The sequence below is a fragment of the Arachis hypogaea genome, chromosome 4, assembly GCF_003086295.3.
Source record: "Arachis hypogaea cultivar Tifrunner chromosome 4, arahy.Tifrunner.gnm2.J5K5, whole genome shotgun sequence".
In the NCBI taxonomy this organism is placed as follows: Eukaryota; Viridiplantae; Streptophyta; class Magnoliopsida; order Fabales; family Fabaceae; genus Arachis; species Arachis hypogaea.
Window position 1 is genome coordinate 124,506,804 of NC_092039.1, and position 27,524 is coordinate 124,534,327.

General features: G+C 32.0%; 4 protein-coding genes across 5 annotated transcripts; 3 read left to right on the forward strand and 1 right to left on the reverse strand.

The window, feature by feature from the left end:
* Positions 1-277: 277 nt before the first annotated feature.
* LOC112797884 (receptor-like protein EIX2) lies at positions 278-4,771 on the forward strand. The gene is made up of 2 exons (XM_025840995.3): positions 278-3,682; positions 4,387-4,771. Exon 1 carries the CDS (start codon positions 555-557, stop codon positions 3,678-3,680), a length of 3,126 nt encoding a protein of 1,041 aa, XP_025696780.2. The 5' UTR covers positions 278-554; the 3' UTR covers positions 3,681-3,682; positions 4,387-4,771.
* A 2,344-nt stretch (positions 4,772-7,115) lies between these two features.
* Positions 7,116-12,767, forward strand: LOC112797886 (uncharacterized). Its single transcript, XM_025840996.3, has 2 exons — positions 7,116-10,483; positions 10,989-12,767. Exon 2 carries the CDS (start codon positions 11,198-11,200, stop codon positions 12,341-12,343), a length of 1,146 nt encoding a protein of 381 aa, XP_025696781.1. The 5' UTR covers positions 7,116-10,483; positions 10,989-11,197; the 3' UTR covers positions 12,344-12,767.
* A 4,494-nt stretch (positions 12,768-17,261) lies between these two features.
* Positions 17,262-19,351, forward strand: LOC112797887 (transcription initiation factor TFIID subunit 8). 2 transcript variants are annotated; one of them, XM_025840997.3, is made up of 2 exons: positions 17,262-17,636; positions 17,827-19,351. In XM_025840997.3, exon 2 carries the CDS (start codon positions 17,934-17,936, stop codon positions 19,074-19,076), a length of 1,143 nt encoding a protein of 380 aa, XP_025696782.1. In that variant the 5' UTR covers positions 17,262-17,636; positions 17,827-17,933; the 3' UTR covers positions 19,077-19,351. The 2 variants fall into 2 exon arrangements, with proteins under 2 accessions (XP_025696782.1, XP_025696783.1); XM_025840998.3 differs by having other exon boundaries at positions 17,266-17,636; positions 17,914-19,351.
* A 330-nt stretch (positions 19,352-19,681) lies between these two features.
* Positions 19,682-25,210, reverse strand: LOC112795401 (protein LONGIFOLIA 1). The gene is made up of 5 exons (XM_025837333.3): positions 24,276-25,210; positions 23,196-23,254; positions 21,231-23,114; positions 20,820-20,955; positions 19,682-20,669 (listed from the first exon to the last, which is right to left on the reverse strand). Exons 1-5 carry the CDS (start codon positions 24,421-24,423, stop codon positions 19,906-19,908), a joined length of 2,991 nt encoding a protein of 996 aa, XP_025693118.1. The 5' UTR covers positions 24,424-25,210; the 3' UTR covers positions 19,682-19,905.
* Positions 25,211-27,524: the final 2,314 nt, after the last annotated feature.

The following is a 27,524-nucleotide window of genomic DNA, read 5'->3' on the forward strand; positions in this document are numbered from 1 at the left end:
TTTTTGTATAATTATTGATTTACTTGTCTGTTAAAATAAATATCAAGAATTTAAATTTTATTTTATATCTGTAGTAATTTATTAATACTCTTAAATGAAATTTAAATTCGTCGCGGATTAGTTATTAGGCGGTGAAGAGTTAAGGTGGGACACCCAATAATAGCTATGGGAGTTATAAGTTATAATAAGTTGACTTGTTAAGTCAATAGTTCATGACTCATGAGTCATATGAGTATAGAATAAGTTAAGTGACTGGAAGAATTTGGCCCACACTTGAAAAGTTATTACCCGTTCCACACGAATATATACATTATCTTTGCTTTGGATCAATCTTCGTTGAATTGAACGTCGTCATTATGTACGTACGCGTTGATTCTATTGTTGACTGATCAATATTAGTTTGAATCAGTTGCTTATAAATTGGAATATGGCCTTAGGTTGTTGATCACACACATATGATATGTGATACAACAACTTAACTTGAAATATTTTATGCTTCCAGTGATGATGATGAATGGTGTAGTTTATGCGGTGTTGATGGTGCAGATACTTGCATGGACGAGGAGTGCAGTGGTGGTGGCAAGCGTGAAAGGCAAGCTCTGCTTTCTCTCAAACGTGGCTTTAATGTGAGCGATGATGATGATTGGCTGTCTTCATGGCGAGATGGGGAGCAGCAGAAGGATTGTTGCAACTGGGAAGGCGTCAAGTGCAGCAACAGCACAGGCCATGTTGTCATGCTTGATCTTCATGCTGATTACACTCTTGAATCCATAAGCCCATCACTCAGTGAGTTACATAATTTGAACTACTTGGATCTTAGCGGTATTGAGTTTACTCTCACCACATCTATCCCTTCTTTCATTGGCTCTTTAACCTTTTTGACACATCTCAATCTCTCTTATTGTTTTTCCGGTGGAAACATAGATCAATTGGGAAATCTGCTATTCCTCGAGTATCTTGATCTTCGAGCGAATCAATTTGATTATCCGCAACAAATCCCTTCTCAGTTCTCAAATCTCTCCCATTTAGTGTACCTTGATCTTAGTTTCAGTAATTTGGTTGGAGGATTTCCTCTTCAACTCACAAATATGTCATCCTTGACATATTTGGATCTTAGTCATAATGAACTTAACGGAACAATGCCTCCCCAGCTTGGAAATCTCTTATCCTTGGAACATCTTGATCTAAGTCACAATGCATTCACTGGAACCATTCCTCATCATTTCAGAAATCTTTCTTCTTTACAATTTCTTGACCTCAGTCCCTATAACAATGATAACGCGTTGTTGAGTTCTGATTTACAATGGTTATCTCAGCTTTTCTCTTTGAGGCATCTTTCGCTTTCTCTAGTTAACCTCAGTAGTGCAAGCAATTGGCAACCACTAGTGAGTGGCCTTTCTCATCTTCAATATCTGAACTTGAATGGTTGCAATCTTGTTGATTCCATGTCCATTTCATCACTTGCATCCCCTGCTAATTTCTCCACTTCTCTCTCATTTGTGGCTATCTCTCACAACTCTCTAAAGGACGCATCCTTCATATTCCCATGGTTAATGAATTCCACTGGTAGCCTTGTTATTCTCAGAATGAATGATAATGGTTTAACAGGAACCATTCCAGAAACATTCGGGAACTTTAGCTCCCTTAAGAAGTTAAATCTTGCAAATAATGAGCTCAAAGGCCAAATACCTCTATCCTTGTTTCATAGTTGTAATTTGGCAAAACTAGACCTATCCAAGAACAAGTTGACAGGAGAGTTTCATGAATATATTCGAGAGTTTTCTCGTTGTGCTCATAAACCCTTACGAATCTTGGATCTGGGATGGAATGAAATTACGGGGATGGTGCCTGACCTCTCTCAGCTTCAATCTTTGCAAGAGTTACGACTTGGTAACAACAGATTAAATGGAACCATACATGAAGGTATTGGACAATTATCCGACTTAACTGAGTTAAGCCTTGGAAATAACTTGTTGAAAGGTATGATAACTGAAGCTCATTTCTCAAGACTCTCCGATCTTAACACTTTGGATTTGTCTCACAATGCATTGGTTTTTAATGTTAGCGCTGAATGGGATCCCCCGTTTGATTCACATTTCATTAACTTGGCTTCTTGCAATTTGGGGCCTAACTTTCCAACATGGCTTCGCACCCAAATGAATATTTATCAATTGGATATTTCACAAGCTCAAATCTCTAGCTCGGTTCCTGATTGGCATTGGGATCAATTTTTCAAGATATGGAATTTGAATCTTTCTCACAACCATATTAGAGGAAAAATTGAAGACCGAATTGTGGACCCTTATAGAGGACTAACTGATAATCTTGTAATTGTTCAAACCATTGATTTGAGCTTCAATTTATTTGAAGGTCCAATTCCAGCATTCTTTTCAACTGCTGCACAACTTTTTCTGTCTAACAACAGATTTTCAAATGCAAATCCTCTTTTATGTGCAAACTCGTCCATAAACACAAAATTTATGGATTTGTCAAACAACTACATTAGAGGACAACTTCCAGATTGTTGGATGGGTTATGAGTTCTTGGCCATCCTAGATTTGTCTGATAATCACTTTTATGGAAATATGCCAAAGTCTCTGGGATCGTTAAAACATATTGAGTCAATACATTTAGGGGGCAATCATTTTTCAGGAGAGATACCATCATCCTTGCATAATTGCACAAAACTGCGAGTTTTTGATGCTGCAGATAATCAGTTGTCTGGAACAATACCAAGCTGGATTGGAGGTAATATTCCAAAGCTACTTGTACTTAACTTACATTCCAATAAGCTTCATGGAAGCATTCCGTTAAGCATTTGCAATCTTCATGAGCTCTTTGTCTTGGACCTCTCTCTAAATATTCTCTCTGGGAATATACCTCCATGCATAAGTAATCTTTCTGCTATGGCCACTCTAACAAGTTCAAGTGCAACCATTACCCATGGCTATCTTGTTGTCGATATACACAACAGTATTTTTGAGCGCATTGGCACGGACTTTCCAAATTTCGGAGTTTATAATGATAGTACATCAGTCATATGGAAAGGAAAAATGTCAACATATGAAAGAACCCTTGGATTGTTGAGAAGTATTGATTTCTCCAGCAACAGGTTAACAGGGGAAATACCAATTGAGATGATGAATCTTATTGGCTTGGTTTCTTTAAATCTTTCAAGAAACTTGTTTAGTGGACACATTCCTCCGACTGTTGGACAGCTAAAATCAATAGATTTTCTTGATCTATCCAGAAATCATTTGTCAGGAACAATTCCTTCACAACTTGCTCAAATAGACCGTCTCAGTGTTCTTGACTTGTCATACAATGATTTATCTGGAGAAATCCCACTTGGCACACAACTCCAAACTAGGGATGCCTCTGCTTATGCAGGAAATCCAAAACTTTGTGGTGTTCCTCTCAACAATACTTGTCCCATACATGGTCACCAGATCAGTGAACATGATGCTGATGGTGATGATGAACAATTTGTAACTGAGGGGTTCTACATTACTATGGCTGTTGGATTTGTCACGGCATTTTGGGGAGTTTTCTTCTCATTAATCTTGAAGAAATCTTGGAGATATGCTTATTTCAAGTTATTGAGTGATGTCTATGACAAGTTGTATGTATTTGTTGCAATTAAGGTGGCCAAATTAAAAAGGATCATATCTCAAGTATGAAGGTACAAGTTCCGTTTCTATTTCTTCTAGTTTATATTTTTGTTGAGATACTACTTCCTTTCAATTATATAGTTGTTATTGATAATATTGGAATATCAAGCAAATTAACATCTGCTCTATTTTTTAGGACATTATGTAAACGAAACAAGATATTGTGCTACTAAAATGTTAACTGTACGTTTTTATAGTTGAAACTTTAAATTGGACATGCCAAACAATTTATTATTGGTTTTCAATAGTTAAAGCATAGCTTGGTTGATTAGTTCCTAGATAAACACAGTAGCTTACATATATAATATGGTAAGCGTTTCTGTTACTTTTAATACGTGCTACCTGTTGACATTAGTGCATATGTATGTTGAATTTTACCCAACACTAGTTCATGTGATGAAAGGAAGATTTCCATGGTTATCCATTTGGAGTGAGATAAGTGCATAATTCAGTAATGTTGTTGAAACTTACTATTTTCACTTTTTATACATGCATGTTAACACAGATTCTTTTATTATATATTTAGCATTTAGGCTTTATATATATACATTCTGTACTCTTACATATCCAATTGTAATCATGTGAACTTGTTCTTATGTTAATAATATATGGGATATGGTTTGCATTGTATGTTACTTAAATGTATAATTCTGCTCTTTGACACTTGTATATATTTTGAATATTACCTAACATGTATCGTTGTCATATCTTTCAGGAAAAATTAAAGAGTATACAACAGTATCTTGTGTTGAAAGAGCTTTGCTTGTGATAGCCAGAATCTTCATGCATGTGTATCCATTTGGAAGGAGACCAATAACATTTAGTAGTGCAATTACTATAATAAATTAGTAATTGTTATGTTTCCATGTTTTAGTCATGTTTAAGTTTTCTGCTGTAGATGCAGGGTGGGTTGTGAAAGAGGTGCTTTTTCACATTTCACCTATAATTGCAATGTGTTTAGTTTTTTTTTTTTTTTTTCTTCAGCACAGTGTGTTTGTTACATGGGTGTGGAACTTGGCCTTGGTTTATTGCTGTAATTTAATTTCAAAGGATGATTTACCTTTCTCGGCCTTTGGGCTAAGATCAAGGTGTTTGTTTTATGCTAGTGCTTGTGGACTTTTATAGCTTTAGTAGTTCTGGTTTTTGTTCAATTCCTAGTTTCCTACTTACTAAATCTATTGTGCTGAATTACAATATTTCTTTTTATGATGGGTTTTACTGTCACTATTAATAATGGCCTATATAGTAATAAACTTATCAAAATAATAAGTTTGTTCACTTGTTCACCAATAACACTGTTTCAATTTAGTATTTGATCTATCAAGCTAAAAAATATCGTAAAAAATAAATAAAAAAATTCTTTTTCAAATCATTTTAGATCGGTCTAGTGATTAATTTACTAATTCGCTTAAACAAGTATTGAATAAATTTTACAGTTTAAATTAGGTCTAATTTAATACATTAATAGTAATTATATTCGTATTTTTAGATAGAAATCTAAATGAAATTTGAAAAGTAATTATTTATTTTTTTTATATAATTATAATATACAATTGATTGTATTTAAATTTTTTTATATTGACAAATAAATTAATAAATATTTTTTTAAATATTTTATTCTCTTATCTATACTTTATTTGAAATTATGGACTGCAATGAGGTGATGCAACTTCAATCTTGTGATTACACAAGTAGATTTAAATTACAATTGTATTCTTACCTGCAAAGAGACATATATTTACATAGATTAATCTCAATAATATAACCACAAAAATTTTAGAGAAAATCGTATGTATCACAACCATAATAAAATAAAATTTTGAAGCTTCAAAAAAAAAATAATTGTATATAATTTTGCCGATAAAACTAATTTAAAAAAGTAGTTTACCTTCAATCCTACACCCAACCAAACATTCCCCTAAACATATGATATGATATGTTTGGTACTGTTGACTCTCTCATGTATAATGCAAGCTACATAAGTCAACTACCTCCTCAAAATGCTTTAATTAGATTTTGTATCATCTCAAAGCTAAGTTCATGTATGAAATGGTTACAGAAGTTAATTACATTTCTCGATAAACCTGTCTGTCAACTTATTAAAAGCGATGGACTAAAATCCAATAAACTTTTATATAATAAGCTCACTACTTCATATTCTGATCTCTTGAACAAGTTAAAGTGATTTCAAGTTTCAACTACGTACAAAATTGAAGTTAATAACTGAACAAAAGGAGTAAAAGAAAACGTTGCAGACAGAGGTTCATGCATTATGCAACTCCTGCCATAGCTTCTGCAGCATTTCTGGTTATTCAGAAAAGTGAGAGTGATTAGTCACGAGCTCTGAACTATTGTCTCCTCCAAAACTTTGTCTTAACAATCTGGGGACCATTTTTTGGACCATAATGTGTATGTTAACCCCACAAACCAGCTCAGTTATTACATTCATCATCATCACTCATCAGTTTTTTTGATCTTTTCTTTTTCTTTGCCAGAACCTTCTAGAGATGCTCACCACTACTCTACTACTGCTTATCTTCGGTTTCAATAATTCCTTTTAACATTTTCGATCTTCTTCTATGTTCTGTACCACTAAGCCACTCTCTGTGTTACAAGTTACCATAACCAATTGCTCCATCTTTTTCACAGATAATAACAAAGAAACTTTGCAACTAAGGTTGAAACTATCCTTCTCTTCCTTTTCAGAATGAAGCTAAGTAGTAGGAACAAACTTGGATTTTGTCTTTCTTCATCATCATCATCATCTTCTTCATCAGCTTCATCGATCCTTTTTGTTCATATCCTCGTTTGTGTTTTTCTTCTACTTCTTATTATTATCCTCTATAAACTGTTTGCATTGCACATCACATTTGTAACATAACATGAATATTCTTATGCACTTGAATATATTTATTAGTTTTATTATTTCTTCTTGAGTTTAACTATGCTTCACTGTTCATGGATGAAACAGTTTTCATCATGATGATGGATAATAAATACTTCTGTCTTCTGATCTGTAGTGTTATATTATACATATGGTATTGAATTGCTTTAATTAACGAATAATTATTAATTAAGTATTTTTTTTTTTCAATTGTTATATGCTATACTATATATTGATGCTAGATGATATGGTTTTTCAATTCCTAATGTAGAAAAATTTATCATCCTTTGATTTGATGTTTGCAATTGGCATCCAACTTTTGCAAATAAAAACACACACAAGACACCAGCAGATATTTTAGAGTTTAATTTATTTTATTTTATTTTTTATCTTATATATGAAGCAATAATAGGGTCGCTTTCGCATTTTCCTTTTATGGGCATAAAAGAAGGGTAGCTAGGTCATTTCGTTTTCTTGGAAGTTAGACAAAATTAAAAGGGTTAAAGGGATAAGGGACTTGTTAAGTAGTTGTTATTTTTCATACCGTAAAATGTTTTTTTTTTCTTTTTTTTTTTTGGTGTCTTTTTCATACCGTTAAATTAATCATTCACGCATGCATATATATGAATAGACTTGTCTAGGGCATTCAACCATACATTTGTTTTGCAACTACCATTGAACTTGATTAAAATTTCTATTAGTCATTAGCTTTGCTTAGAGACCAAGCTAGTTTTCTGTATATTTCAGGTATTTTTTTTCTTGCAGATACATGAATCCACCTTATTAACAAGTAAGAAATTTCTTATGCTTATTCTAATTAGGGTCTTAAGGTTGTGATTAGAGTTTGGGAGTGAGTCAATCTAGATGATAAATCAGTTCGAGTTTAACTCATTAATAGCTTGATAAGTTGAACTTAGCTTATGGACTGATGAGCCGAACTTGAGTTTGGAATTAAATTCATAAATTAAATTAGTCGAGTTTAAGTTTGAATAAATTCAGCTCATTAGCTCATGAGCTCGTTCGATTTTATATATATATAGATACATTTTTTAAATTGAATAGATAATGAAATAGAACGTGACAAATCTAGTTAAATTGTTAGGATAAAAGAGAATAATAGAGATGCATTTATATCTTAATGTTCTTAATTATTTAAAATTTTATAGAAATTTCTTATATATAATTTTGATGTAGGAAATAAATAAAAAATTTATAATTGTAGATAGACAATATATAAAATTAATTTTTTTAATATTTTTAATATATAAATTATAATTTATTGATATAAATTATAAATTATATTGTTGTTATTTGAGTTAGCTTGTAAACTAATAAATTAAATGTCCTAAAAAAAATACTTTTTATCAACAATTTAAAACATTTTTTAAAAGTTTTTCATTATTGATTTCATGTTATTAAAATTTAAAATTTATATAATTCATCTAAAATAAAATATTATTTTTGTTCTAAACATATGAAATAAATAATAATGTATGTTGTCTCTAATATTTTTTTTCTTCATATTTATGGTCTAAAAGGTTTAAATATGACTCAATATTATCCCACTATTAATTAACTCAATAAAAAATTATTAATAAATATGGTGAGATTATTTATCATAAATATTGTTTAGCAAACTGCTATAATATTACCATCTGTGAATAAATTTTAAAAATAGTAAAATGGACTAAAAAACAAAAAAATAACATATAAAAAAATTTAAGATATATAGTCTTCTTTCGTTTGTACATTGTCATCAAGTTCTTATTTTTATATAAGATCGTCTTTTTTATTAAATTACATAGTTTTAGAAGATATACATGATTATTATTTTTAATAGAGTTAAAAGGTATAGATAATATTGAGTCACTTAAAATGTTTGAAATACAAAAAAAAAAGATTAAAAATACATTTATTGCAAATATTTTAAACAAAAATAATAGTTTACCTTACACTTAATTATTAGCTACATTGTTTAAGTTAGCTCTGAATAGTACTAGTAAATACTTTAGTAGTCTTGAATTTCCAAATGGGGAAGGAAAAAGAAGAAAAGAGAAGTTGCTTACGTTTCTCTGCATCTCACACACAGAAACACACATGCATGATTAATAATTGACTTTAATCTTTTGAAGAGAAAGCATGCGTCATTTGGATTTAATTCACTTATTGTGATGTGAGTGTCACTAACTACTTTATGTAAGTAGCTAGTGAAAAGCCTCAAATTGCCCCTCCTCCATGCATATCTCTCTGCCAAAAGAGTTTTTTGCATGTGGTCCTGATTTTAATTCTTAAGTGGAGAGTTTTAAATAAAAGATAACATGCATAATAATTGGTCCCTCACACTCTCTCTCTCCGTCCAAATTTAATTTTAATATACGGACACTATAAAATAATTTTATATGTATATATAATTATATAATATTAAATTATTAAAATAATTTTTATTTTTATTAATTATGTAAAAAATTATTTAAAAAAATAAATATAATTATACGATTAAAAATTATTTTATTCTGTTAGTACATTAAAATTAAACTGGTATATTATGAAAGCGAGTAGCTTTCAATTATTGTCCCAAGTAGCTATCATACACATAGACATGACAATTGCGCAATGGACTAGACACCACAACTTTTATGAGTATCACTATTAGTTATCTAAAGTGGATTTCTCTCTTTGTCTTCCAAATCCTCTCCTCGTGATGCTTCTCTTCGCGTGTTTTTTATTTGTTTTATTTCCTATTTCTTTTTCAATTCCCTTCCTAACTTTACCCTACCTTTGAGTAAGAAAGAATCAAAATTAAAGCATGCATATATCTTCCAAAAATGTGTATGTATGTGGCAAACGTTTTCTTTCTATATATTTTTCCAAAAAGTTAAGTGTAACTTAACAAAACTCTCACAATTATAGTAATGACTTTTTCTTATCAAAATTTTGATTATTGAGTATCATTTGCAATCGTTTCTCATAAAATAATTATATAGAACTAATTTTTTATTAACGTTAAAAATTGGCCGATATTAATTGAAAAAAAAATGTCTTTTTTGTTCTAATTTCATGATGAATATAATAACAATAATAATACATCACAAAGTTTGTAAAATTTTGTACTAATATACTATTTGCAGAAAATCTTGTACTAATATATAGATAGAAGATATAGAGGCATGCGAATATTGGTTTTTGTAACAAGTTGTGGTCTCATGGGTAAGTACATTTTAACTTGATGCGGTTTTGGCTTGCTCCCATGGACCCCCATGTGATGCAATTCAGTCACATAATTAACCTTTTGTAGTTGTCGATAAAGTGTGACTAGCCGCTTTTCTACATCTTATATATATATGTCTATGTGTTATTAACAATGGTCCCCTTTAGGGTTATTATTATTTAACCTTCATAATCCTAAGGATTTAATTTCCAAGAAACTATATTAAATTCAATTCATTTGTCACAAATTAATTAATGATTAAACATGTGATGATGATGAGGATATAATATATGAAGCAGGTGTTATATATATGTAACTAGTATGGCAATGATTATTGATAATGCTTGACCATAATAAAAAATGATAAGGTAGATGGAGACTACCATTTAATTATATTTGACCAATAAGGGGATGTGTGCCACGTGGCATCCCATGCGCCATTGCTTTATCTTTGAGTGCGGCGTGGTTTGGTTCAATTCCGGCATCTACTTCCTTTTTCTTTTTCTATGCTATGCAAGTTTTCAACTTCTTCACACCCAAACTTTATTATTCTCTTCAATAATAACAATGACATACACCAACCAAAATTCCATAAGAATTTTCTAGCTATCTCTTGCTGAATCAAAGCATAGTAGTAGTGCAAGCTTAATTTCTTCATCACTTCTTCCATCATCTCTTATGGTCCTTGGTGTCAGATCAGACAGTGTGGTAGGTGTTCAAGTAAGTATCCTTCTCTCACTATAACTAGGGTTTGTAACTTTGTATCTGCATACATTCAATTTCACATGTTTTCTATGGGAAACCACATTATTCTAATAATAGTTAATATTTTCTATGTTATTCTTATTAATAAATGCTTCTTCTTTTTTTAGTTTGTCCATGTACCACATCATTTTTCAGACTTGAATTTTCCATGCCTTAGCTTCATTAACCAAAATTAATTTTGATTATGATAATTTTGTGCAAAATTGTATGTTGTATGTCCTATAATTCAAGACAGATCAGGTTTAATTATTTGCTGCTCTAGAATAGTCTAAATAGTAGAAGATATTCTCAATGATATACTTGTTAACAGTATAAGAATCATATCTGTTTATTACAAATAATTTAAGTAAAATATTTTAAAATTTCATGCATGATATGATGGATGAAGCAGCTTTTTCAACCTTATCCTATTATATACACTTTATGTTATATTGATTTTCTTAGGTATCCGATATTGCAGATATATACCTAAGAGGGACAACCATCAAATCCAACAGTGGAGAGACTTAACATCTAGGAATTAATTTCATTACTATTGTTGTCTGATATATATATACATGGAGGAACAGATGAAAATTATTGAGAATCAAAAGGTACTGAAAGTACAGCTAAACTCTGCAAGAACCAGCAGCAGCAACAAACAATGAAAGAGATTGACATTTACATAAGATGAATAACAGTAATAGTCCAAAAGACCCATCAGATTTTCCACTAAAACAAGAGAGTAGTGATCATCATCAACATGAAAAGGCATCATCATCATCAGCAGCAGCAGCAGCAAAGGCTTCTTCATCATCATCATCATCACAATGGCTAAGGTTGAAGGATCCAAGAATTGTTAGGGTATCAAGAGCATTTGGAGGAAAAGACAGGCACAGCAAGGTTTGCACAATAAGAGGGTTAAGAGACAGGCGTGTGAGGCTTTCAGTTCCAACAGCAATTCAGCTCTATGATCTTCAAGATAGGTTAGGGCTTAATCAACCTAGTAAGGTTGTTGATTGGTTGTTAAATGCTGCTAAGCATGAAATTGATGAGCTTCCACCTTTGCCACATATCAATAATCCCTTCACTAACCTTAGTGGTTTTCCATCATCATCTTCTAATTCTATGATCAATACTAATGAAGCTAGCACCTCAATGTTCAATATCAATAGGAGCATTCATCAGTGGCAAGGTTTAGCACAGAATTATTCTAAGTGGAATAATAACAAGTCAAAGTCATCATCATCTACTAAACAAGCTTCATCAGAAGATAATAATCAAATAGTTACTGAAGAGGATAACAATAACAAGGAAGAGGAGGAAGGTGAAGAAGAAGGTGCAAATGTTGTTTCTACTACAAATCATCATCATCATCCTTCATTCCTAGGTTTGCTGAATACTATGCCAATTGGTAACTACCAATTTGAGCAACATAACTCATCAAATGATGTTAATGTTGCTCAATTGGGAAACCATAATCATGGGTTTATTACAAACCAAACAGATTTGCAAAGCATTAATCTTGTCCCTTTTCCATCAACATTGTCCTTATCAACTGGTGGGAACAATATAACACAGTCATACTTCCCTTCACATTCATCAGAAGCAATGGATCCAAGACAAGAACAACAAATCAATCATCATCATCATCATCAGTATCATCAGATGTTGACCTCTCATCATCTTCATCAAAATCTCTTGACAAATAATCTTCCATCTTTCAGCTTGGCTATGATGAGCACTCCAATCCTTCTCCACCATTCTCACAACACAAGAGAAAGTAGTAGTCATCAATCTCATCACAAAGATCACCATTTTCCTTCTTCCAAGTGATGATGATTCTACAAGAATTCATGCATGGTACAAAACTTAATCCAAATTTTATTTCTTCTTCTTCCCTTTTAAAATATATGCATGGATGAAGCTAAGGAGGAGTGTGAGGAAAAGCTCCATTATTAGTGACAAGCTAAGGTTTGGTTGAATAATAACCATGTCGTTTGTGAATGCATGTTTTTGGATTTTCTACTTTAATTTCTTGAATTAAGTAGGGCTTTATTTATTTGAATTTTTGCTCGTTTAGTTTGAATCTTTTTTTTATTACATGTTGTTGAATGGTCTAATAAACTAAGATTTTGGCTTTCTAAGAGTAGTTCTCTTGCATAATAACAAAGAGAACAAGTGCACACCTTGTTCATTTTATTTGTAAGACATGGCACCATTATTTACAGTCTTAATTACAATGTTGTTACTTCTTTAATCTCTTAAATCTTTGTTTGTTTCTATTCCATGAGATGAAAGAACACAAATGCATCAATTATAGATAGTTTAGAGTTTAAGATTTAAAAATTTGTCTCTCAAAATATTAACTGACTTATCTAGTTTTTTTTTTCTTTGATTATTTTTTATAATTTTTTAAAGAGAATTACGAAAATAATATGATTTTATTTGTTGTTTTCACTTTTGGTTTAAAAAAATAGAAATCAAAGAAATTATTAGAATTGAATGGTTGTTATAGTGGAAGAAAGTATAGCATATAAATGCTGTCAAAGCAAAGGGTAGAGGTACATAAAGAGGGTATTGTTGGTTTGCATTATTAGGGAATTTTGTTGAGATTAATCACGTTATATATAGTACTACGTACTATAAAGAAAGAAAGAAAGAAAAATGCGCATGAAGACAAAGTTCAAAGTACTGTTCCTTCAGTCTACTTTGTCTCCGAACAAATTCAGAATGTGTCTAGCCCTTTTGAGAGAGGGGAAAAAGAAGAAAGAAAAGAAAAGAAAAAGAAAAAGGAAAAAAAAGGGTTGTCTATGAAAAAGATCGAAGGGGAAAAAACAGTGTTGATGAGAAAATATTATGGCACATTATGGACTTATGGTTTAGGTTCCACACTTTAATTTGCTATGTAGTTTGTTTGAATGCATTGCACATGAAGACATATAGATTGTAAAATCATTAAATTCTTATCATTAGCTACTGTTATAAGAGTAAGCAGAAGTTATATTCTTATAATTATTTCCTTGTGTAAGGAATTTTCATTTTATTAGAAGGTGAAAATTTAGGTGTAGCCAACTTTACATAAAATTGATAGTTAAAAGTCGTTAAATAATTTAATTAATTTAATTAAATTTTTATCTAATAATTATCGATTATTAAATTTATGTAAAATTGAATGCGTTTGAATTTTTATCTTATTAAAATATATGTGTCAACGTGTGTGTATTTTTTTTTTTCAGTTAGCATTTAAAGATTGGGGAGTGTTAGATAAATAATGATTATCTTAAATAATATGAATAATAATTAAATAAAAATACACTACATCCTAATTTAATGCTACTAATTAAATTTAAAATTAATTTATTCTTTTAACCTTATTAATTCACATTGTTGATATATTATTTAAAACTGTTGTTGATTATTTATACTTTTTCTTAAAGGGGAGATTTATAGCTAGATGCAATGCTTCACTTGGTTGCTTTGTGTATTAATCATAGGAAGTTATTTTCTCGTAGGGTTTTTATAGAGAACAGTTGATTATTAATAGGTGGCTTGCATAATTTTCTTATATATATAGTTATTATTAGATGAATAAGATCTTTATATTTTACTAATCAAAACTAATTAGCCAATAGAAATACTACTAATACATGGTAGTTGGAGTGACAAATGTCTATCTTTTTTTAGTTAATGATCTTAGATTGATTTGAGTATTTAAAAATTGATTCCCTATAAGGCTATAATATAATTTCCAGGAAAATTAAATGATGAATTTTATACTTACACTAACAGGTTGTGTGTAAATATATATCCACTGGCAAGTTTATAACTTAGCTTGTTAGATCTCACATATTCTCAACCTTTTTTTATTTGTTTTGGTGGGTGTGTTATTTATATATCAGTTGTACCATTTTTACAATGATGAATATGCTCTTATACAGTACAACGCAATAAAAACAAGACAGAAAAAAAAAAGAATAAGTAATTACAAGGAGTCATGCATATTTAGCCAAAAAAAATCATTTAGTGAGAAAAATTATAAAATAATAAAATAATAAATTAATTACTATTAAATTTATAATTTCTATCATGTATGAATCTTACTACTTTAATTTAAGGGTAATTAGAGTCTTATTTTTTTGTTTTATCAATTTTTTTACTTTAGATAATCTTAATCTTATTTAATTTAGTTAGTATTCAAATTCATGAGAATATTATGATAAATTCAGCCTAAATCAAATACAGAAAGTTAAAATAGTCATGTTATTAACTATCCTGTTTGGAACTTTAGAAGTAACTTTTTTTTAATTTTTGACTTATAAAAGTAGTAGTATTAATGTCTGGTGCAATTTTCAAAATCAAATTGCAACTTTCTAAAAAGCTATTTAGGAGCTTATAGAGAAGTTAAAAAAATGACTTCTCTCATAACACTTTTACTTTTTATCACATTTCTATAAAATAAGCACTTTTAGAGTTAAAAATCCAAATACAAAATAACTTATTTATAAGTTACTTTTAACAGAATCATTTATTGTTTAAGTTATTTTATCAAAAGGAGCTTAATTAAGTTGGTTATCCAAACTGGAGTAAAGCTTAAAAGCCTTTTAACTTTTCTCTTATAATTTACTATAGTTCATTTATGGGGCTAGCCTTCACTAGCTAGCTTCCAACGTTCATCATGTATTCATAAAAAATACATCAAACTAGGCAACAAATTTAGCATCTAAGATTGTGTTGTAACAACAGTGTTTCAATTACCATGAAGGTGAACTATTATCCATTATTTAATTTGTATGTATGTAGTATTGATATAAAAGGTATTTTATACATATTTAATTACTATTACATTTTATATCAAGATTAGTTAAACGCAATTAATTTAAAATTATAATAGAAAGAAATAACAAATCTACCTCAGTCTGTTCCTCCTCTTCTCCCATCATTACACATTATCCTTCTTTCCCTTTACCCTCACATCTTTTCATAACATTGGTGTCTTGAAGAAATATTTGAGTTTGAGAAATTCTTCATACATAAAAATCAAAGATGGTATAAATATAATTAGAGTGTAATACATTTGTCTTATAATAGCCCTAAACCTTATATATTACGAAAGGCGTCATATACTATGTGACCAATAGAATATTTTTTTATTTAGTCAATATATATAATTAATATAAAAAATTAACTATTAACTAATATTGACTAAAAAATTGTTAATAGTTTAGATTTACTTTTATGAAAAATTAGTTGATCATGTTTACTCACTCCAACGGATGCGGGAGATGTCTGCGACAAACTATTTGCGGAATTCCCAAATGCAGTAATTCACGATAGATAATTGCGGTTCCATCTAAATCAGCTTACCGACGTCGAATTTCTCTTATTTAGTGTCGAAGTCAGAATGGCTGCCGCTAATTCCTTTTCAGTTGCAGATAATTTTACCCCCCAAATTTCTTCAGAATATCCACAATCGATAATTCGAAGAACTCGCCAAAAGGAGAGTGCAGAGCGCTCAAATCTCTTCCCTATTTCATCCTGCTCCACTCTATCACCGTTGACTCGCGTGGCTGCCGATCCACCCTTCTCTCCTTGTTGTCGACCATTCCTAGAATCAGATTCGTCGACCTTTGATGAAAAAAAAATGAACAAATTCGCTTATACATAGAATTTATGATCGATAACAAGAATCATATGATAACTTTTTAGAATCAATACAACTCTGAAGAATGGTTAAGTCATGCATCAATGTTGTGTGTATGCAAAAATGTGCATGGATCGGAAAAGAAAAATATTCTTTGGACATGATTTTATCATTTATTTGAAATAAGGATTTAATTTTATTTTAATTGTGAGGATAGAACTACAATTGATTTAAAGAGAAAGGGAAAATCATATATAATTTCATTTGCATTTCAATAAGTTGTCCTTTTGGTAAAACTCACACATAACACATACAAGGATAAATAATTTTACTATAAGACTACAATTTAAACGAGGATAAATAGTTTGACTACAAGACTACACCTAAGGACTTATACTACTAGTATAGAAATAATGGTCCAAGAAAACAACCCTAACATGTTTTCATCTATGAAAAAAAAGAGTTAGAAGCTTAACAAAGGAAATCATCATAGAGTAAATAGGTAGACAAAAATATATATATATAAAAAAAAATAGGTATAAAAGAAAAGCCTAAAAATAAGCACATATCTTTTGTTTCTCCTTTAATGTTTTACTTTTCTTTTGGATTTAAAAAAATGAAAAATATAGATTTTACTATTTTTTTACACAAAATATTATACTAACAAGTATTTTTTTAAGTTAAACTACCAAAATGATACTAAAAAAATTATACTATTGATAAAAATAATAATAAAAGATACGAATGATAAATGCTTTTAAATGATTTAAAAATATGAAAAAATATTATTTTTTATGAGTGACAAATAACTTTTTTATTTATCAAATACTATGTGCATTTAAAAATTAGATAAATATTTAAAAAATAAATATAAATATTCAGAAAAAAATTGAGTTCCTAAATTTTTTAATTTTTAAAAATAATTTAGGTCATTTACAAGAAAAATTAATTAGCTTAAAATTATTAACTTTTAAATATATAAAGTATTTTATTTTTTTAATAATATTTGTAAAAGCTTTTAAAAAATATATATTTAATATCTAATTTTTATTTTTTATATATCTTTTTGTTTATATCTTTTAAATACGTAATTTATCCAATTTTTTTAATAATTAATTTAAAAACACAGTATTTTTCTTCTCTAGATTTACGCGGCTTGGTTCCATACGTTTAGGACGACGCCGTTTCAACTTTCCACGACAACGAAGATTCAAGATTATTGACTACACGCTACATTCATGTTCGAAATTTTCGCAATAAACTTTAGAGGGATCTAAAGACGAAATCGCATCGGGTCTACGAGCGAAGTTCTCTTTTCCATTTCAAGCTCCTTTCTCTTTCTGCGTCAAATGATGTCTTCGATCCAAGGGTTTCAAAGGGTTTAAGCTAAACCGAATCGCAAACCCTAAATTTCCCAATTTTATCTACCGATCTTCCATTTATGCCCTCAGATCCAATCAGCACTTCTCATCTACTGGTAACTTGGTAAGCTTCACTTTCCCCCTCAAATTTTAATTATTCAGCTGAAATTGTTTTCTATATAGAGTTCAGCCTGGGAGTAGTTACTAGTTAGGGATTTGTAGCTCAATTATAAGATATTGTTGGTATTAGTTAAAGTTCTGTCTAGCTGAAGTTCACTTTTTTCTTTTCCGAAAAAAAAAATAAATTTTCTCAGAAGCGAAGTTGGTGAATTTCAATTTTTTGGTGAGTTCTGGAAATGAAGAGAAATAGTGATTTGGATAATATTTTTCGGGTTTTAAAGTGATATGAAGTGTGCTGAATATGAGCAATGGTGGTGGGAAGACTGGAAGGCATCTTGAGAAGCCCAGCACATGGAAGAGGAAATCAGGTGCTGATGATTTTGCCCAGGCAATCGCGAAGATCGCGGTAGCACAATTGTTGGAGAGTCAAGGTTTTCATTCGTTTCAGCAATCAGCCCTTGAGGCGCTGTCTGATGTCGCTGTTCGATATGCTTCGAGCATTGGGAGATCTGCTCATTACTATGCTAATCTTGCAGGGAGGACTGAATCCAATGCTTTTGATGTCATTCAAGGGTTGGAGGATTTAGTATATGTGCAAGGGTTTTCAGGTGCTTCTGATGTTGACCATTGCCTTGAGGATTCTGGTGCTGTTCGGGAAATCGTTCAGTATGTCAATGAAGTTGAACCAATTCCATTTGTACATCCTGTTCCCCGGTTTCCAATCGTGAAAGATCGTGAGCTGACTCCAAGTTTTTCACGAAAAGGAAAAGTGCCTCCTGCTGAGCATATTCCTGCCTGGCTGCCTGCATTCCCTGATCCACAGACGTATTCACTTGATTCTACAGTGGATGCAAGAGGAGCAGACCCTCATGCTGCCAATGGCAAATTTGAGCAAGAAAGAGAGAACGATAAGGGGGATAGGTCTCTGTTGAGTTCGCAGCAGCAGATGGTCTCAGGTATGTTTGAGAATCCCACCTTCGCTGACCCGGATGATGCCAAGGCAAAGAAAGCATCTGTGGAAGGTAATCCTTTCCTTGCACCACCTTTGAAAGTTGGGGAAAAGGAAGTTGCTCCTATTGCCCCTCCTACTAAGCTCTTCAACAATGTCGCTTTCGATAATCCTGTCGCAAGGAATTTCCTTGATGATAAATCCGTATCAGTATTAGAGACGTTTGCTCCAGCAATTGAAGCGATGAAGAGCACATCCTGTGATTCCGGTGAAGATCAGACAACACGTGTTTTGAATGAGAACCCTAGGGTTCGTTTTAAGATTGGGGTAGGAAACAAATTCTTAGGAAGGTCCACAGGTTTGAGTCCTGAAAAGGAGCATCAGAGGACTTTGCCGTGGTTTGCAATGGAAGATGAGAAGGATGACAGGAAAAGAAGGGCTGAGAAAATTCTGAGGGAATCTCTAGAAAATCCAGATCAGCTTGTTCAATTGTAAATGAGATTGCTTCAACTAGGATCTGTATACTCGACACTTTCTCAGGACAATGTGATGATAGCTAGTTCTGGGATATTGAAATTTAGGCGACTGATACTATTGAAATGAATGTTACATTTTCCCCCAGGCATTTTCCCACTCTAACAATCTTCTGAGTATGTGCACTAGGCAATCTGATATGTGGAAAATGCTTTGAATTCGTGTGTTAAAAATCAATGCAACATGTAAGACTGAAATCCCATAGAAAGTATCAAAATAACATCTTTTCCGATTTACTTTGGTTTTTGCTTCTTTAAAGCATTATTTGAAATCCTGCCAACAACACTAAAAACAACTTCCATTCTAAAATTCGCATATATCAATGATGGGAATTTCACAACAGTTTTATCATCATGTACTACTTTTTCAATCTATGGTTGTTCTCTGCCAAAGAGTATAGAGTTGCCTATTTATGGGGTTTGCTTTGAGTTGCTCTACTTCCGACATTACAGATACTAATGATGCCTTGGCAGTATAGTATTTATAAGAACATAAGAGTTGAGGGTATAATAATGTTTAGTTGAGATGGAGGAACCGACACCATTTTATGTTTAGAGAAGGCGCTGTAGTGAAAACTAGATACTGATATACATAATCATGTATTTCTGCATGTATTTATGAACTCATGAACCATAAATACATAAAGAAAGACACTAAAATGTGCAATAATTTATACAAAAAACAAGGGTTAAACTCAACTAAGCAGCTTATTAGCCTCTCTTCAAACTGTGTGTATTGGAAGGTGACACACAAGATTGGAACTTTTTATTTTTCCTCTTTTTGGGTCAAGCTAATGAAACAGTAATTGCCTGCAATGCCTACCAGCACTGTTTGCTAATTCTCCTCTAACAACTTCAGTTATCAAATCTTTAAAGATCAACCTCTCTATATCCAACACAACATTTGGTATCTCAGTGCTGCTGTTAGTCCAAACTGTGGGGTGATGCATCAAATTCAAATCTCCCCATAAGAGACTGGTCAAATTCTCATCCTCAATGGCCAAGTCAAGATTCTTTTTCTGAGGTTGTAACTGGTCTATTTCTGTGCATACCTCATCCAAAAGCTGCTTCCCCTGTAGGTTTCTATCTGGTAGCTGGTTTGTTAGGCGCCACTGAGTATAAGAACTCTCCAAGAATGATTTTTGAACAAGAATGTCATTAACCACATCAAATATGAGTTTTCTTTGCATTTGCTCTGGACTAATAATCTTGCCACTGTTAAAATCCTTCTTGTGTGTTTTCATTTGTTCTAATGCAAAGAATAACTTTGGGTTAATCAAGTAACCTGGTGAATGAGAAATCTGGCTAGAGGTGCGTCCGCTAAGAAGACCGGATGCTAGCAGGATTTCTGCTATATATTTATGGTCAGAATCCTTATTGTCACTGAAACTGGTGAGTTTCTCATCATTCTGATTGATATCTTGAAGAATTTGAATGAAATTCTGGGTATTCGAGTCTCTATCATGAATGATGAAGTTAGCTTTTGTTGTGTTGGATAAAGGAAGATCAACAGAGTTCTCCTCACTGTTTTCATCAGCACTTAGAACTTCTTCACCTGTGTGAGAAAATTTGAAGAGAATTAAAATGTAACTCAAAATTGTTTCCTGAGTTATTGTTGTTGTAATGCCACCAAAAAGTGTATTAGCTTAAATAATTAATCTGAAAATGAACTTAGATTATCCATGATGAAATATAAGTTGAATACCTAAATCATCTGACATGTCTGATCTCTTTCTCACTGGAGATGGTGGGTCTTCCCTGTAGAATGCAGGATCAAGAACAGACACAGGACTTGGTTGTTCTACAGTAACCATTGTGTCAGCCTTAGAGCTTCCTGAACACTGATCAAAATAAAAGAACGACTAAGCAATTGGATTAGATGCAAAATCTAACAATAAAAAGGGCAACCCGGTGCACAAGCGTCCCGCATTTAACGCAGGGTCCGGGAAAGGGCCGCAACCAAGGTTGTAATGTACGCAGCCTAACCTGATAATTATATCAGTGGCTGTTTCCACGGCTTGAACCCGTGACCTTGAGGTCACGTGGAGACAACTCATCCGCTGCTCCGAGGCTCCCCTTCATGCAAAATCTAACAATGCAATGAAGAAATACTTACATTTTGATTCAGGCTGCCAAGCTGGATGGAAGAGCTATTAGTATTTCCTGATTGATCCATGCGAATGATTTCTCTATCACTGCTTCTCTTGTCAAAATCTGGAGAAATGAAGTTAACACGAGCCTTAAAATCCCTCCAATGGACGCTAGGCTCGCTGAAACATTCATTTCTTTCGTGCAATTTCGGTCTTGGTGTTGTACTTGGGGAAGAAGGAAACCTCAAAGAGTTCCTATACTCCTGCCTTCTGCTAATACCAGAATCTGAAGATGGGCTGCTTGGTGGAGAGCGCCTCTCCAATCCAAACTTATTCTGTACCCTTGGACTCCTAGCAGCTGTTACGTTACCAGAACTAGTGTTTTCTCCATTGCTTTCTTGATGAACTTTCAATGATTGCATCGATTTTGAAGTTCTCGAGTTATTACCCTTATTTGCTAAAGGAATTGATTGACTAAAAGGATCCCTGACATTTCTGATGGTTGAACTGACATCTTTGCCTGTTTGCTTCTCAGCCAATCTTCCATTACCACGAACTGGAATTCCTTTAGAAGAAGGATTGCTGGATTTTCTAGCAACTTTTTCCGGTTTCATGATGAATATTGGCAATTCACTACCCTGGCTTGTGTTTGATGTCTCACTTGTGGCAGACTCTGAGTCTTTTTGTCGACTTCTTGTGCTTTGTAACTTTGATCCTTGATTGAGACTGCAAATTTTTCTATTGTAAGATGGAGACTTTGAAGCCTGATCACTAGTACTGCCAGATGTATCTTTATATCTCTGCATTGCATCAAGAATTTGTTTAAGGGCTCTGAGATCCTTGCCAGACTTTTTGAACTCGAGTTCTGCCCGCCTTTTATCAATTTCCCCATATACAGATATGCAGGACTTTGAGGCTTTCACATCAGATTCACTTCCCTTGGAAACTTGCAGTTGAGAACTTTGGTTTGCATCAGTTTGCCTCCATGGACTTGATTCTAGAGCAAATCGCGAATATGGTGTTGTGTTTGTGATCGAGTCAACAATTCTGTATCGAGCCGAGGTAGATTCCTGGCTACTTCTTGGAGATACTGAGCTTTGGTTCTGCTTGTATTCATCACTTGTTCTAGATCTTTCCAAGAGCTCATTTTTATTGTTGTAGCAACTAGCAGTCGCTGGTGGAGTCTGGCAAGTTTGTGTCCATTCTGGCAAGGCTTCCAGTCCCATCAACTTTGCTACGACACTGGATGATCTTCTCGAAGTATCTGGTTCTTGTGGCTGGTTAAGCACTGAGCTGGAGCTTCTCAAATGTCCTTTTTGTGGACCCTTCAATAGGTTGCGAGACTTGTTTCCTTCATTGAGACCTCCAATGGATCCTTGCTTGCTGTCCAAGGAAAACCTTGGAAGTTCCTTATGCTTTGTTGCAGTTTTGAATCTATCTTGTGTATCCCTTCCATCATAAGACAGCCGGGGCGAGTCCCAAGGCGCTTTCTTAGACTTAGCAAGATTATGGAATGCTTCATTGGAGATCATAACTCCTGCATTGACAGATTTTGGGGCAGGCAGAGGCCGGGGCGAGTCGATGTATTTCAAGGTGTGATTCGGACCCTTCTTTTGCTCTTTAGGCAAAGTCTTCACAGATAATCCATGAGATTCTCTCTGAATTGACTCTTTGACAATATCATAGAAGTCAATGGATTTCTGTGTTGGGGTGTCAAGGCGCTTCAATGATAGTTCTGAATTCGAGTTTTCAAGAACATTGATTCGACCAGTTGATAGCGATTCGGTCTGAATTGTCCTGTTGAACTCAAGGGACGACATGCTAGATGAACAAGATGATGAAGTCATAGAAGTTATTGAAGACTCTGTGGAGAATTGTTGCTTCTCTCTGGAACCCTTTAGATTCTTTTCCTGAAAATCACAATATTAAGTTTGTTGATTGATCCTGCTAAAATTCTTTCATGTTAAACTACTATTCTAATATTATCTTACCTTTGCTTTCTGCATTATGTTTTTAGCATTAAGCTCTTTGATGCCATTACTGCTTTCCCCTGAGAAAGAAAGGAAATTTCAGTTATAGTACTAAGAACTTCTCAGATATTATCTTCAATTCACTTTTTATTCCTTTCAGATCACTTCTATAATATCTATGGACATGTTTTCATGTTGAAGCTACAAAGAAAGCATAAACAATTACAGGTTAGTTGTAATGTTCATACCCTTCAAATTATTAAAAAATACTTAAATATTACAATTATCACTTTAAAAAATGTGAGTATTTAACTTTGTTCTGATGTGAACATTACTTGAATATGTATTCTAACCTGATTTCTGAAATATATAGATGTAAAATAAAAATAAAAAGAAAAGAAAGTGCTCAGCTCCAAAACTTAACTCCAGTTACCAGCTTCTGTCAAATCTAATTTGGAGAGTAAGGAACCAAAATGGAAGATAAATAAATAAAATAGTTCAGTAAATTAAATGCTTTGCTTTTTTATCTAGTAACTAAGTGGAGTCAGAGAACTTTAACCACCGGAATCACTCCACACGAAAACAAATGAAAACTGAAGAAGAAAAGAAAAGAAAACAGAACTATCTATGCAATCCGACAAGTTACTGACATAATGTAAGGTTAATTGTGTCAGTCCCTTACTGTTGGAAGAAAATATTCATTTTCACTAGAGAACTTTTTTTTTTCTTTTGTGTAGTAAAAAATAAAAGAAATAAAACTATATACTATATGAATGCCTAAGGTGAAAATTTTTCATTTTTTAAGGACAGCAAACCAACAAAGTCTCTCCACCTCAATACACGTGATATATATGTGAAACAATTTATGTATGTACGAAGACTAGTCCTTCTCACATGTTCATGTTCATGTTCATCAAAATTTTCTACTTCAAACATGTTTGACTAAGATTCCATGAAGCAAAAATCTTGAAAATGAAACAGAACAAAAGAAAATATAAATAATGCAGTTGTCCTACTCAGATGTGAATAATATTCATATCAATCAAATTTTTCTATGAACACAAAAAGAAGAAAAATAAAGTGAATATTGAAGAAGAATACCTGAAGTTGAAGAAGGTGTTTGGTGAGTGTTGGCAGTGAGGAAACGGTGGCGGTCAAAGAGTTGAAAAAAGCCAGTGATGCAACCAATCTGCTTCTGCAATTCTGGGTTTTCATCTTTCACTGATTTCAATACCTTATTTGAAGACATGTTTGTTTGACTTCTCTTCCTTCAAAGCTTCAATGTTCAAGAATGATGCTTATAGAGTCAACAAGCAAAGGCTTCTTTAATGTAGAACAAACAAACAGGTCTTGTGTTATGGAATTTGAACTAGCCTTAAGAATTTAGAGTTCTCAAAGGAGAGAATAATAATAATAACAACAAGAATAGTACATTAAGAATTTGCATGTACTATTTGTTTCATGTGTATGCATGTGCACAGAAAGAGAATGTTCTTGGAACAGAATCAAAGAGAGTGAGAAAATAAAAGAAAAAGAAAGTGTGAAGGGAATATATACTTCTGCAGAAAGAACCAAAAAAAAAAATAAGTGGAAACAAAGCAATCCGAAAAGTTTTTGTTGTAGCACTAGCTAGTAGCTAGCATCCACCATTGAAGAGAAAATTTGATAGACCCAAGAAGAGATGTTTTTGTTTTTTTCTTTGTTTTCTATCTGGGTTTGCACACAGAACAAAGGGTTAGTTTTAATTTTCTTTTCTTTTGTTAGCTCAAGCAGAAGCAGGTGCAGAGAGAGGCCAGAGTGTGTTGTGTTATAGAGAGGAATTGTATTGTGGTGTATACCTTACTATTATATATATCACAAGAAAAATAAAAAAAATAAAAAGATAGGTTGCTTAGAATATATAAGAAAGTAATAGTGACAACTTTTTAATTACATTACGTAAGAGAGAGGGAAAGAATGGGTGGAATTTGGGGTGTCAAAATCCGAGTGCATCAGAGATAGGGAGAAGACTGAAGGAGTTGTTAAAAATTTAATATGCTTAATAAAAGACACATGAGAAGCAGGGAAAGATAACAGGCTGTGTATGAATTCAAGAGTAATTTTTTTATTTTTCAAAAGAAATATGTTATTCAATTCTTCCTAAAGTGATTATGATGGTTATAAACATAAACATGAGAATAATATAGAACAAAAAATGTTTAGTGGAGATTTGGGACTGCCACAATTTAGAAAAATCATAATAGATCATGAAAATAAAAAAGAGTTTGGGAGAAATGTTGATTATGAAGAAATTTAATTAATGCTGGAAAATTTAAAAGACTAAAATAAAAGATATTTAAATTTTTGTAAAAAGAGTGGTAATATTATTTTAAATAAAAATTAGAATTAGAAAAAGTCTTGAGTTAGTATTTTTATTAAAGAGCAATGCTAGGGCCAGCAACTTTTGTAATTGATAGCCATCAATGATGATTTAATGGTGTGAGATTGGTGTGAAATTTCATCCAATGGCTTACCTTTCTCTGTTGGTTACATGCTGGCCAAAATTCAATAAAATTGTTGTCCCTCTAAACTTTTTCTTTACTAAAATCTAGTTAGCATTTAATCATTAAAAGAAAGTATGTAATTTTATATTATTAGATATGATCTCATACCATTAAAAATACTAATAATAGTTACAAATCACAAAATCTGGTGGTCCTATCACTACTGTTATAATTATAAGAGTAGTAGTGTATGTATCTACATTTTGATACATTGATGTTATACAAAGACAGAATTATTCTTAAAAACATATTTAAAAAAGAAGTACATAACATATAGAATTGATATATCTAATGAAGACTTAGATAGTTAAATTTGAAAATTATTTATACAAGTGTGATTGAATAAGAAAAGAAATAGGAAAGTATCTAAGTGAGATTGGATTAAATAATGGAAGTGAATGTGTGGGTCAGAAGGGTCAGATCTGCTCTATGGTCATTTCCTAGCACTTCCATGTGGACAAAACAACGTGGTGGGTCTGTGGCTTGGACCTCTCTCCTTAACCATGTGGACTTTGTCAGAGAAAATGAAAGAAGGAGGATAAAACAAGCCAAGAGATGATGAATAATTTTAATATTTTTTATTTTTTGAAATGGTACATTGTTACATATACTGAGTGAAATTCTGCATGATCTAAAGTGTATGTTGAAAGCATTCCCATACATATCCCTCTGCTCATGCTTTCACCAAATTGCCCTTGGATGGTTAGTTTCATCAGCTTTTTCTCCCATACATGGGACCTGGCCTCAAAATGGAGCTGCTATCATTTCACTTTACCATTCAATATGCAAAAGAGTCTTAACATTGTTTTAATTGTATTCAATTCAAGTATTTTTATTTATTACATGAATGTTACATTTTACCTAATAATAAATCATTAATATTTATGTCTGAATTGAAAGAGAGGTCAATAATAATGTACTAACCTTACCTCCAAAAGTTTGTTAAAAATGGGAATTGAATAAAAACATTATAGGAAATATTGATTACGTTGTAGTTACCAACGTTGCAAGTATCAAAGAGTGTTTCACTTCCATGGCAACATGGTTGGTTATGTGCTTTTTAGTTGGTACATTTTAGCAGAAGCATAGAAATGTAGTGTGGTCCTAAATCCTTTGTCCAATGTGTGTGTGTAGTCACTAATATTATGCAATTCATAGAAAGTTGCTCACTCTTGATTGTGGAATTGGACCATTAATTAACATTCTCATAATATTCAATTAAACCATCCAAATCTTTTTCAACTACTTTGGGTATCAGTTTTTTGCCGCAAACTTAAGGTCTATTATTGCTCCCACTTTTGCAGATAAAAGCCACCACATGTTATTGCTGCATCATCAACACTCTCATTAAACTACTTAATTATAAAAATTAGTCAATTAATTAGAATCAGCACAAAAGATAATTTGCTTTCTCCTATTGAACAAATACATCATAAAGTCTTGGGGTAAGAACACATGGCACAAGTTTAATTTGGTTGATAAATATTAAGGTATTAATATTTTTCAATTATACTTATTTTATATTTAAAATAAAAACAGTTAGTCACTTCTTTATGTTTTTTTTATTAAAAACGTTTGTTCTTATATTTTTTATTTTTTTTAAATTTCATATTTTAGCAATATTATCAATCTTAGTCTCTTGTAAATAAAATTTTAGGTAAAACATACTTTTTCTTTCTGAAATTTGACAAAATTTTCAAAAATACTCCTAAATTTTATTTTATTTCAATTTTGTCTCGGAAGTTTTCTATTTACAGCAAATATACAATTGACAGCTAAATTTTAAAAAATTTTAAAGATCAATCTA